This window comes from Eleutherodactylus coqui, chromosome 6 (genome assembly GCF_035609145.1).
Source record: "Eleutherodactylus coqui strain aEleCoq1 chromosome 6, aEleCoq1.hap1, whole genome shotgun sequence".
NCBI lineage: Eukaryota > Metazoa > Chordata > Amphibia > Anura > Eleutherodactylidae > Eleutherodactylus > Eleutherodactylus coqui.
In genome coordinates, this window is record NC_089842.1 from 50,471,401 (window position 1) to 50,484,884 (window position 13,484).

General features: G+C 45.4%; 1 protein-coding gene across 1 annotated transcript in view; it reads right to left on the reverse strand.

The window, feature by feature from the left end:
• The window catches only part of VWA1 (von Willebrand factor A domain containing 1), a 104,148-nt gene that overhangs the window by 11,140 nt on the left and 79,524 nt on the right, over positions 1 to 13,484 (reverse strand). Inside the window, exons 7-10 of the mRNA XM_066606799.1 lie at positions 6,965 to 7,240; positions 4,960 to 5,226; positions 2,254 to 2,529; positions 1,243 to 1,518 (exon numbers count right to left, since the gene is read on the reverse strand). Of these exons, the coding sequence (XP_066462896.1) occupies positions 1,243 to 1,518; positions 2,254 to 2,529; positions 4,960 to 5,226; positions 6,965 to 7,240 (1,095 nt within the window). The remainder of the gene's footprint in view (positions 1 to 1,242; positions 1,519 to 2,253; positions 2,530 to 4,959; positions 5,227 to 6,964; positions 7,241 to 13,484) is intronic.

Consider the following 13,484-nt stretch of genomic DNA (forward strand, 5'->3'; position numbering starts at 1 on the left):
CACAAGAGTGTTATGGAAAATGCCACCCCTGCACAAAAATAGGCACATTAGCAGAGCGGATTTTAGTGCTGAATATTCTGCTGCAGAGGAATTGTTCCATCTTCCCATTTGCATATTTCCCAGAGGACCTTGCTTGGCTTAATAAGTCTTCTCACACCCTCTAGGTACTCTCCCTAAGGTGAAACAATACACTTCCCAACTCATATCTATAGGCCTCTCACTAGCCGAGCCAGAAGTCTACTTCACACTGATGAGGGGCAAACACCCTGAAACATTCTGTCTGTGCATAGTTATCTTTTCCTTCTGGCTTTGGTTCATATTCCCAGTCATGTTACAAGGCTTGTATAAAAGGTCTGATATTGACTTGCAGAAATGCTGCCTTCCATTAGCTGGTGGTGCCTATATGTATGACTGACAGGAGACACACAGTGACAGACAAAGGGATAGAGGAAGGGAACGGGTCATTGGGCTCATTCAACTGTATATACAGCGGATAGGAGGGGACGGCAGGTAAGGAAGAAGAGACTCACTTAGATGCTGCCTGCAGCTAATATTAAATCACTGTTTACTGTGATTTAGCTACACAAATCACATCTCCACTGCTCACTCTTACTGTCCACTGTACTGCATGACAATTTTATGTCTGTGTATGGCCGCCTGCAGACGGCCGGGTCGGATCCCCAAAAGAAGATTTTGATGCAGAATTTCTGCTGATGTCTGGGTATTTACTATTGATGACCTATCCTCTGCAGCAGGGCTGGACAACAGAGCTGGAAGTGTAATAGAAGGCATCGCTCCCACTGATTTCAATGGTAGTGATGCCATCTTTCACATTTCCAGCCCTGACCACCAATGCGGACGTCCAGCCCTGCTGCATTAACAGTGGATAGAGGAACAACAGGAATACTGAGTAGCGGATCCCCGCCGATCAACTGTTGATTTTCTATCCTGAGGATAGGCAATTGATAGTTAATGCCCACAATACCCCTTTGGATAGACCAGGGTGTCTTCTTCTGAGGTCAGTCTTCTAAGTTAGCTGACTGGACAGGGCTCAGTCTCTTCATTATCTCCAATTAACCACCTGGTCCATATTAAAACCACTGCTGCTCATGAGGTATCCGCCAATATCAGATGAATGGTGGGAAGAAAGTCTCGTTCGCAATAATCTGACTGATGACATCTTCTTTGCCCTAGAACCATCAGGTCCCTTCGAGTCATGGTTGATGCTACTATGCTACTTACCCTCAATTGTTGAGACTTGAATACTCTGCGGTGGGACATGTTGAATATTGGACTCAGAAAACACTGTGGCCCGGTATTGAGTATTTGGGCTTAAATGACTAAATATCATATTTGTCTGCTCAAGGGGTGACGTCTTCCTAAGTTTCCTCCTTGGCTCCGATACTAATACGAAATCCACCATGTATGGCCCTCTGTCTCCGGGCATCCGGGACCAGGAAAGTTGTAAGCTTGATGTAGAAATATCTCGGGCATACAGCGTTCTCTTCTGGCTCAGTTCTGTGAAGGTAGCAGGTATGGTTAATGATTCTTTATATCACCATATACAGGGGGGTTCACTTACTATTCAAAATATGACGGTTTTCTGGCGCTCATTACGACATGTCTTACATGAGTGCGCCACATTTATCACATTTTTTTAGACACTTTGGGACAGTTTTTCTGACTTGTCCAAAAGGAGGTGCGACCTAAATTGCGCCAAGCATTGCACCAAATTGTCATGAATTGCACCACAATTTTGGCGCACTTTTTCGCATAAACTAAGTCAACTAATAGGTGGTCTAAATTTGGACTACATAGTTTTAAAATTCAACAGGTTTACCGTTCAGTGACAAATCTGGTGCATTTTAAGACTATCTAGTCTTAAAGTTTGACCTGTCTAACTTTTAGGGCTCCTTCACTCAAGCGTATGCGCAAATGCCCACTCTTCCGCGCAAGGTATTTACGCTATGAACACGTTTGGTTTGCGTGCGTGTCTGCGCATTGTACTGTATTGCGCACGCAGGGCCTGTTCATTGCTTGCGGCATTTACCCATCGAAAACCCATCAAAATCAGCATCATTTGCACAGATTTTGACCCAAAATCAGTTGGGAATCTGCAGCTAATTTCACCCTGCGCTGCACCCCTCTCACCTCTCATATTGTGCAGTGCACACCGACAACTGCTACTGAGCGCCACCTCTGGCGTACATGTAATGCATGTAAGCAGTAAGAAGCCCCTCATGTGCAACATACCTGGAAGAGTAGAGACCCTGATATTCTGCACTTGGCTATACTGCCCCATGAAGGCAGGAGTAAAGGTGACCTGGTAGACGGTATCTGGGATCAGGTCGGTGACAATGGCACTGGTCACATCCCCGTACACAATCTTCTGGACGGTATTGCTCAGGTCGATTAATGGTGCATATTCCAACACGTAGCGCCCGCTGTCTCCGGGCAGGTTGGACCAAGTCAAGTGGAAACTTTTAGACGTTCTGTTGTGCACATTTAGGTTTCTTGCTTTAATTGGATCTGCAAAAATAGAAACATACATTTATAATCCTCATTATGCATTTTGTAGCATCTCAATCTAAGAGTGGACACCCACTGGCGTTTTTATTTCTTGCACTGTGAGAGCGAGTGAAAACACTCGCCGTGCAAAAAAAGCGCTGCAATATCGCCAGTGTTTTCAATGGGGCCAGCGACAGCAGCGCTAGCCCCATTGAAGACATAGGGAGTATACCGCGAACGTCTGCCACAGCTGTGACAGCTGTGGCAGAAGTCCAGGATGCTATCCCATTGCTTTCAATAGGGTCGGAGCTGCTGCCGGCCCCATTGAAAGGAATGGTTTTTAGGCAACCCCTGCAGCATGATTTTCGGGGAAGGGCTTGAAATATAAGCCCTTCCCTGAAAATCATCCCTAGCTGGTGAGAAAAACAAAAAAAAGACTTTACTCACCTCTCCGCAGCTCCAGTGCGTCCTCCGGCTATCCATTAATGAATGGCTAAGCGCTGCCTGTAATTGGCTGAGCGCTCAGCCAATTAGCACAACCCTTTCAGGAGGCGGGGATTTTTAAGTGCTGCTGCCGCTGGCCCCATTGAAGACACTGAGCGATATCGCAGATTTCTTCTCTGCGATGCGCAGCTCTACCTAAAAACATCGCAACTTAGTATGAAACCATTGAAAATCACTTGTTTCATAATCATCGCTGTCGCATTGCAGGGAAAAAAAAAAAAATCGCAAATGGGTGTCCACCCTAAGGGTGCCTACCCACTACCGTTTTTTTTCGCAGCGACTTTGCAGCGTTTTTTTTCTTCCAACTGTCAATGGGACTTGCTAATGTTAAAATCGCGATGCACAAAAATCGCAATTTAGCGGTAAATTGCGAATTCGCAGCGAAAAAAAAAATGGTAGTGGGTAGTCACCCTAAGGCCGCTTTTTACATGGGTGAAAAAAATCACGCAATTTTCTTGTGATGTGACAGTGCTACAAATGTATGTGCAGCCCATGCTTTCCTACAGGTTCCTTCACATTAGCAATGTTTTGTAGGCTGCTACATTGCGAGAAAACAAATTGCGGCACGCTGAATATCGCCGTGATTTCAGATGTTTTGTGGCACCCGTGTTTCACTACGGAGCCTTCTTTTGTGTTGCATCACATCGCACGAAAATGTGGTTTTCGTGCTGTGTGATGCAACTTTTTACAGTAGGAAATTCTATTGTTTTTCCCTAAAACAAGCCCTAGCAGCATTAAAAACAAAAAAACCCAATACATTACCTAACAGGCACTGTCCGCTCCACCGCGCTTCTCCTCCCAAAGCTCAGACACACTTGTCTATAGTCTTCGCATTGAGTAGCTGTGATTGGTTCATCAAGTGCTGCAGTGATTGGCTGAGCCACAGTGCTCCTGAACCAATCAGTCAGTGCTTCCTGGAGGCGGGGTTTTTGAGACCCCCTGACCAGGAAGCGCTGGCTCAAGACTGCAGACAAGTGCCGGAGCTTCAGAGGAGAAGTGCGCCGGAGTAGACAGTGCCTGCTAGGTGATGTATTGTTTTTTTGTTTTGTTTTTAATGCAGATAGGGCTTATTTTCAGGATAGGGCTTATATTTCAAGCTCCCCCCGAAAATCCTGGCAAAGGAGTGCCACAAAAATCGCTTTTCTCGCAGCAATATTGCTGTCACTCCTGTGAATCAAAACTGCTTCGCATCACTGTGAAAAACGCAGGTTGGCTAGTGTGTTAATATAGCGCTTACCCGTGTGAGACGCACAACTCATGCTAAAATAGACCACATGGTTTTCAAGTTTTTCGGCAAGTCCGCAGACATTTCACCTATTGTACATGGGAATGCGATTTTTTATTTAAAAAGTTTTCCTATTGAAAATACATGCAATTTTCACGCCCCTGAAAATCGCATGTTCAACGATGCGATTTTCTTAAAAAATTTCAATGCACTCGCAGTGAACATCGCAATTTTACAAGTGTGATATCGGCCCGTGTGACTGCATCCTTACATGTCCTCTGTGGTCACATTTGGGCTGTATATATGATCAGGCAAATAAGGAAGATGGAACAATGCCTCTGCAGCGCCACCTATTGGATGGCAGCATTCCTGCAAATCAATGTCAGACAATTTATACAGGTCTTATAACAATGGCTGGGAATTGAAAGCCAAGCCAGAACCCATACACAGACAACTGTTTCAGGGTTTTGCTTCTCATCAGTGTGCAGTAGGTTTCTAGCTTAGCTAGTAGGAGGCCTGTGATCAGGCAGACGCAGGCCATAGGTGGAAAAGGTAATACATTATGTTTATGGGAAACTCCTTCAATACAAGATATGGAATGAGGTGTTGTTACAAAGTTACTTGACTTCTTGTGTATAAACTGGACTGCTAAACTTTTAGAATATCCACAAGAAGTTGACACGAGTCTAACATACCCCCCCCCCCCCCCCCAATAAACTTACCAATAAGAGTAGAGACTTGAATGGTTCCATAGTGGACACCGGACTCATGGGAAAGGGAAACCCGGTAGGTGGTATTAGGGGGTAAGTCACTAAACATCACATGCCTCACATCTCCAGATAAAGTCTTCTGTAGTTTTCCTCTTGGATCCGACACAGGGGTAGATTCCACAATATAATTGCCCCTGTCCCCAGCAAGTCTGGACCAGGTTAGCAAAAAACTTGATGCCGTTATATTAACAGCCTGCAAATTTCTTTCCGGAGCCGGTTCTAAAAACAAGATGGAGTCACAATTACTTGACATGTATAGATGGGGTAAAATGAAAAATCACAATATACCTGAAAATTAAAGGGGTTGTTCAGGGTCCTTTGTCCACGGATTGTGTCTGGTATTGCAGTTCAGCTTTCAATCACTTCAATGGAGCTGAGCTGCAATACCACACACAACCTTATGGAGAAGTGTGGCGCTGTGTTTCAAAGAAAGCAGCCATGTTTTTCTAACCCTGGACAACCGCTTTAAACCCTACATCTAGGTTATATGAGCACAAAGTAAACGTTTCCCAAATGGACCGTTCATATGACTTTTTGAATGAAGCCTACATGTGATGCTGTGCTGATGCATCGTGGGAGTGCTAGCAGAGCATTAGAGAAAGTGAGCAAGAAGTCTCAGCCTCATGATGGTGCCTGATAAGTATCAGACAGATGGCTGCTCTGCAAGGAAGTGGCTGCAATTTACAGAGGAGGCCTCCAGAGTGACAGGTGAGGGGTGATGGGAAAATGTGTTTTTGTCAAAGTGGCCCTTTAAGGTTTTTTGATATGGGATTTCGGTGGCCTTCTGGGGAAAAACAAGGGCAGAATTTAGGCTGGTTTCACACAGGTAATAAAATCCCGCACAAATATGAACCCTATTCATTTGAATGGGCTCATACACATGAGTGATGCTTTCTCGCATGGAACCGCAATGCTATGCAGGAAATACATTGCGGCATGTTCTATCTCGCTGCGATATCGCCCATCGCCATCAATGGGGCCGGCGGCAGCAGCACCCACCCTATTGAAAGCAATGGGAGAACTCTGCGATTCTCTGTGACAGCAGCGGCAGGGGATTCCTTCATCCCCCGCTGGGAATCCCTTCAGACTTGATGGGGAAATCCCTTCTGCCACGACTTGTGTGAAGGGATTCCCTGTGGGGATGTAGGTTTCCCTGCTGTCACAGAGGATCGCAGAGTTCACCCATTGCTTTCAATGGTACGACGCTCTTGCCCCCCCATTGAAAGCAATGGAATGAGGGGATTCCCCGCAGTGATGCAAAGCTGTTGTACATGTAAATGTCTCGCATCCACAGGGCTTTCACATGGATGGCAAGGCCGATATCGGCCTCTGGATTCTGCAGCAAATCCAGCCCATAGCATGTTATGAGAAAATGCAGTTTCTTGCCCACGAGCAGAAATCGATTGCGATTTTCCGCTCGCGGGGGATAAATCGTAGCATGCTGCGGTTTTTTGCAGGCTACGCATGGCCGGCTTCCATTAAAGTCAATGGAAGCCGTTCGTCCTGCGGCCATTCTGCAATCATCATCGCAGAATGGCCGCAGGAGCCGCGTCATCACCATAGCGACGGCGCGACATCCTCTGAACTGCGCATGTGCCGGCCGGCACATTCGCAGCAGAGGAGAAGACCAGCAAAGCGGTAAGTTGGGGTCACCGGCCGAGCACCAGGTTGAAGTCTGCTGCGGGAATCCCGCATGCGGGGACTGACCCGCCCGTGTGCAGGCGGACTAATACAGTCTTGTTTTGGATGCTTCCTCCTTGCATGGTAGGAAGCAAAAGGAGGAAACAGAACATTGTAGGCAACTCTAATTCTGCTATTGGAAGTTTCCTGTGTAGGTCTTTATTTGTAGACCCCAACCCCCGAACGTTGAGGTGGCACACTGCGCTGTATCTACTCACAATGGATGGACTTGTTCTTTAACCAATATGTTACTTTCTCATCTATGAAATACACCTACCTGATTTAGTGGAAACCATGATGACTTCGGGAAGCGGATAATTTGCACTATGTTCTGGGATCAATGTGACCCGGTAGGTGGTATCAGATCTTAGGCCACTCAGGACCGCACTGGTCTGATCTCCATACACAATTGTCTGTTGCGTCCACCGAGGATCAGAAGCGGGAGCATACTCCAAAACATAACGGCCTTTATCTCCAGGAAGCTTTGACCAGGTTAAGAGAAAACCAGTACTTGTGATGTCTCGAGCCTGTAAATTCCTTGTGAGTGTGTGTTCTAGAAGGATAGATCAACATCATCACATCACAGGGACTAAATGTAACATAAAAGCTCACAAAACAAAATAAGTAACAATATTACAGCTTGAGAATCAAAACTTTTTGTTAAGAAAATTGTAGATCAATGTATCAGTTAATTATTCTATATTGCATTGTAGAGCATGATACTAGTATGAGTAGTGAAAGGGTTAAATATAACCCTTCTTTAGGCCTCCATGTCTTCTCAGGAAAGATGAGAGTCTACTAGACCCCCCATGTATGCATATCTATAGACAGGAAACTATAGATTACAGGGGGTAGGTCTGTAAAGCATTACATGCATTCCTTTCTCCTGAATTCATAATGGTCTCATTGTATGTAATAGATACACCCTAGAAGGTGTAACTTATGTTAATCATTTTTATCTTAGCCTATCATATATTCTATCCATTTCTGGAGGTATATAATTTTTACTGTGATGTCATTTAGGATATATATACTTTGTCCACCTCAGAATAAATTAGAAATCATCTGATACAGCACAGGCTGGTGATGTGTTTCTCCTGGGCCCAGACTTCTGCACGGGATCTGGGATCGTCTTCTCTTTGATAAACACATAAATTCTCCTTACATTTTTGGTCCTTCGAGCCGGAATCACTCACTGCAGAGGGAGAGGATAGCCTGGCTGTGAAAAGGTGGGTCTGAAGTACTCTCCGATCATTAAAAGACCTCCGTCTTGCTTAGACGTAATTAGAGGCCAGTCGGGCATCCTGTCTGAAACAGTGACGTTTTTCCGAACTAGCCGGAGAATTTAGAAGCCTCCCAGATAACGTGTAGTAAGTATAACAATGGTTAAACTTTTCTTCTCTCTTCTTCTTCTTCTGTATACTTTAGTGTTAGTAGTCTATGTGAAATGTGTAAGGTAAATGAGAAGTATAGACGAATGGGTTGCCAAAGGGGCAATAGCAGTAGTCTATGTGAGACCATAGCCATTGTGAGAAGGCTACAGGAAAGAATTAACTCCGTGCGACACGTAAAAAGTGGTTAGATGACGTCATGGGACACAGGGGTGTCCAGGAACTTTACTTCTTATCTTTCTATTACTTTCTCTTTGATATTGTGTTATAGAGTAACTAAGAATATGAAGAGGGCGGCCGCCTACTAACATATTGTAATATTTGTATTGCTGTCTTATATTGAATGTGTGAGTGATTGAGATGAGTGGATCCGATACGTGGGCATTGACCTCTAGGACACATTAAGGACCAACCTTGCTGCGCAGGTTGTTTTCGGACAAGCCCCTTATTGTGTTCGATGTTCACAGGCCCTACTCGGTGAAACTGAAAGGGGGTCTTCGTGTATAAAGCGAAGCAGCGATTCTGGTAAGGGACCTTTGCGTTTTCACTATATATTTTAGTGGCCAGAGGCTTGTTTTATGTTGTTTGTCTTGTAAATCGGCGCCAAGAACATAATTACTAACAATGGGAAATACAAATTGTAAGGCATTTTCCTGTGCATGTCTCTGTTGTTGTTGTCAACAACAGGAGGTCCTTGAAGGGGATAAGAAGTACATGCACAAGTTAGATCCTGACTATGTCAAATATTGTGACAAGTGGGAAAAGAAATATGGATTTAGAAATAAATTGAAAGTTAATAGTTGTAAAGAATTATGTGATAAAATACGGACAAAATCAACTAAAGATCAGCAGAAATACGGATTATCCGCTGCTGAAGCCTGGTTAAAAGAAGCCCAAACCCGCCATACTTAGATAAAAAATAGACCCAATGCAGCAAAGACTGAAATGATGCCTCTAGTAGATAAAGAAGATGATCATTTAGTCTGCCCTGTACAAACTGTGCCACCTATCCCTGTAGCTGCATATGGGGGTTTGGATAGTGTCCAACCACCCCCATACGGGCAAAATTCCACACCTAATGCTCCTTTGTTGCCAAGTCATCATATAGATTCCTTGTTAGATGATAGTAATTTCAAGACTCCTGTAACCCAGGGCCCCCGCAGGAGTGAGAGACAAATGATTCAATGAGTAGCGCAACAGAGTAAGGATGTCTTTCCTATGATTGATGTCCCGAACCCCCGGGGTGGGCTAGATGATGGCCAGGGGGGTCAACATCCTGCTACCATGGAAGTATACAGACCATGGACAGAGAAGGATGTTGTAAAAGCCACAGAGCATATTAAGCATCCAAAAATAGACCCTCGACAGTTTGATGAACAATTTAGAGGGTTAATGAGAAGTTATAAATTGAATGGGGAAGAAATAGAGAGAGCAGCTAGAAGAATTCTAGGGCCAGATTGGAGTTCTGTAGAAGGCAATTGGAATGGGAGGGGAGGAGATGGTAGACCTCTTCCACATGATAATCAGGATTTAATAGAGAGAACAAACAATTTAATTCAAAGATGTAGGAATAGGTGGGCTAGAAGGACGAATTGGGTGGAAATAAATAGATGTACTCAGAGAGATGATGAGGATGTAGATCAGTATTATCACAGACTGAAGGAAGTATTTAACATCTATAGCGGACTAGAGGCACCAGAGGGAAATCAGGAAGAGAGGGATGATCCTAACGCTGCATATAATCAGCAGTTAAAGAATGCGTTTGTAAGTGGACTTAAGAAAGAAATAGGAGGTTATATAACAAAGCATATGGTTACCCTTAGAACAGGATCATTGCAGGATGTTTTGGAGTATGCAAAACATGCGGAAAAATTTTACAAAGAGAAGGGAAAGAAGGGTGAGAGAGTGAGAGTTTTTATACAGGGGGAAGAATGTGATATGATGGTTCAAGAAAGTCAGAGAGGTCATTGGACAGCGAGAGGATGTGAAAGTAGAGACAGAGGAAGAAGCAGAGGTGGGATGCAGCTCGGGGATTTAAATGTGTGTTTGAATAATGGAAGTCTAGTGATTTTGCCCGAGGGTGCCCTGAGAAACAATGTTCACAGCCACCTTGGGGAAAAATGACTAGGAGGGGTCGATGTACAACACTTGGAGGATCTCATGGCAATCTCCACTGCCTGAGATAGATCTCCAGGTGAATGGGCGGATGATTACTTTCCTGGTGGGCTCAGGAGCGACCAGGGCATTAATACATCCCAATATGTAGCCAATGTAAAATGTATTAATAGTCATATCCTGGTCAGAGGGGTTAATGGCCGGACCCACAGGGAATCCCTCTGTGAACCAGTTATAACAGACCTAGAGACAAATAAGCCTGTGAATGTCAGATTATGTAGTCTTGAATATGTCCAGTAAATGTGTTGAGATGAGATATTATGATAAAATTAGGTATACCTTCACCAGAGTACCTCAGGGCTGCTGTGAACCTCCAACAATTTTCTCCCAGGCTATGTCAGCACACTTAGCGCAGTTCCAGCCTCTTAGAGGTAGTCAGCTACTACTGTATGTTGGTAGCCAGCAGCAGACAGTGGTGAGAATTGTGGGGGGACACAGTCGCACTCTTGAGGTTTCTTTATGAGCAAGGCCATAAAAATAAACATGTAGAAACTCCAATACGGTCAGCAAACGGTTAAATATTTGGGGTATAACCTGTCAGATGAAGGTAGGCAAGCAATTCTGGAGGTCCCAAAACTATGAGCAAATGATGTCCTCTTTGGGAATGACAATGTTACGTGTGCTGCTGGGATTTGTTGTTCTATTGTGTTTCCAGCAGCACAGCACTCACAGGGTTAATGATTGAGCTGGCTGGGTGTGGTACTGTTTGCTAGCCAATCCCCTGGTCAGTCTATATGGCCCCTCAGGCGAGCAGTCATGAATGCTTGTCTGGTGAGGGTTGCAGTGTGATCAGGTTCATGTCCATTTGTACGTTTATATTCTGTCAGTTTTGTGTCAGTCTGCTGTGTGTCCTGCTATCTGTGTCCTGTCCTGTTGCAGCGTTCTGTGTGAACTCTGTCCGGTTCTGCTGGACTCCTGGTTAGTGTAGGGACTAGCAGTATAACCAGGAGCTGTGAAGTGGCCTACTAGCTTTCAACATCTTGTACAACATGTCAACTAATACCTGGTATTTATATTCAGCTTCCAATCTGTTACTAGTGGTTGCATGTTGTATGCAGTGTATTCTGGGTCTGTCATGTGGCATGTGAATGCATCCTGTTCTGGTGTGTGGCTCCTAGGATCAGCTAGGGCCCAGATCCGAAGACCGCTGGGCTGCCCTTATTAGGGCAATGTCCCCGCTTAGGTAGGGCCACTGTCATCCTCCCTTGTAGCACAGGGTCAGTTGCCTGAAACCGGTGTGAGTCCCGTGTGACCCTGATATTACCAGTATGTGTCCCCTTTGGTCATGATCATGTGGGTTCCGTGCTTTGCCTGCCCACACGATCGTAACAGACAAACTTCTGCAGCTCCTGGATCCAAAATTCTGCATCTCTGACAGCGCTTCTTACCAGACTCTGGTGGGCACATCAGTCTGGGGGGCTGCTGAACTACAGCAAGCCCTTTGTGCTAACTGTTGACTCAGGGGAAGGATATATCACCTCTGTGTTAACTCAGGAACACGGTGGGAAGCAGACTAGATCCAGTGGCCGAGCGCTCCCAGCCTGTGTACAAGTGGTAGTCAGGCCTTCTGCCACTATAGTGCTGTCCCCCCACACACTGAGTACCGCACGCAGTTAGTTATACTCGTATCTTAGTCCTTCTAAACATCCCCCTGCAGGACACTACTGCTCTCAGCCACACCTGACAACCTAGGGATGTACTACGCTCCATCCATCTACCTTACTGCCTATTTCTTCAGACGTTCCTCCATACAACTGTCTAGGAGAGATGGCACATAAGGTGTTATCCAGACCAGATCTGCAGGATGTATCTCTTGTAGATGCTGAATACACTCTTTGTAGATGGGCTGTACATCTCCGTTAAAAAAAAAAAAAAAAAAAAAGCTATCTTACCTAAATTGTTCTTCAGATGTGCAGCAGTTTTGAGCCATGGCCTGTGTCATGTCTCAACAGGGGGGATGGTAGCACTCATATGGGAAGTATTCACAGCCTAGGGGTTTACAAAGTACTCTAAAAAAAATTTTTGTCTTGTATTATTTGTGCTAAACAATGCAGAAGGGAGTATAAGACCAGGAGGGGGCGCCGTCCGACACATGGGGGATGCTGGGAGAGCTCTGAGTGTAACTTCTATAGAAGGAGTGACGAGCGCCATACTGGTAGATCTGCTCCCTGACTTATTGACTGCAATCCTTGCTAGCCATCATAAACCGCTCATGCAGTCACACAGTTTCTGCCGTCACACGGCTAAATGTCTGACCATTTGTCTATGTGTATAGCATCCCTCACTCTTCACTTCGCCATACCGTGCACATCTCCACCCCGCCATACCGTGCACATCTCCAGCCCTTTACCTTCTGTATCACCCCATTATCTGTAGTATGTAAGCTCGTTGGAGCCGGACCCTCACCCCTATTGTCTCCATCAGCTGATTACTATGTAATCGTGGTTCTGTAATGTTTGTCCTTTTGTCTTTCTGTATTCCCCTGTCTATGTAAGCGCTGCGGGATATGTTGGTGCTATACACAAAGATTATTATGGATGTGTGTCAGATGAGGGACTTGTTGGCATTGCACACAAAGGGGTAAGGTGTGGCTAGATGCTTGCCTGGCTTGATAGTACTCCTAGTCAGGCCACGTCCCTGGCGGCCATCTTAGTGCTAGTCATGGCCTGCGGCCATTTTAGTACCTGCTGTAATACCTTCGGCCGCCGCCCAGACGCCATCTTGGCTCCTTACATCCCATAGCTGTACCTTCTACCTGGCATCCCAATGCTTGTACTTGTAGTACACAACACCAGTGATTAGTGCCTTCTCTGAACTGCATAGGAATAGTCAGCAGCCTCCATCACTGTCCTCTGTGTGTTGATGATATGTTGTCTATCTTATTAAGTGTGTGCTATAAGATGGGGTCAGTATGATACTGCGGGATATTTAGTCGTAGCAGAGGAATATTTAAGGTCTCCTTCAGATAAGTGTCAGAGGGGACAGGTTGCTATGGGTGACGGTAGTGAGGGGACAGGTTGCTATGGGTGACGGTAGTGAGGTGACAGGTTGCTATGGGTGACGGTGTTGCTGACAAGGACCAGGGATAGGCAGCAGGACAGAAGGGATGATTACATGATGCAGACAGTCCTGGGATCACACAGTGAAGGAATGAAGGTTTACAGCAGTATTAGATGAAGATGACAACGGCCTGAGTGCTGCTCTGTGTGGTGGGGTCAGCTCACAAATGGT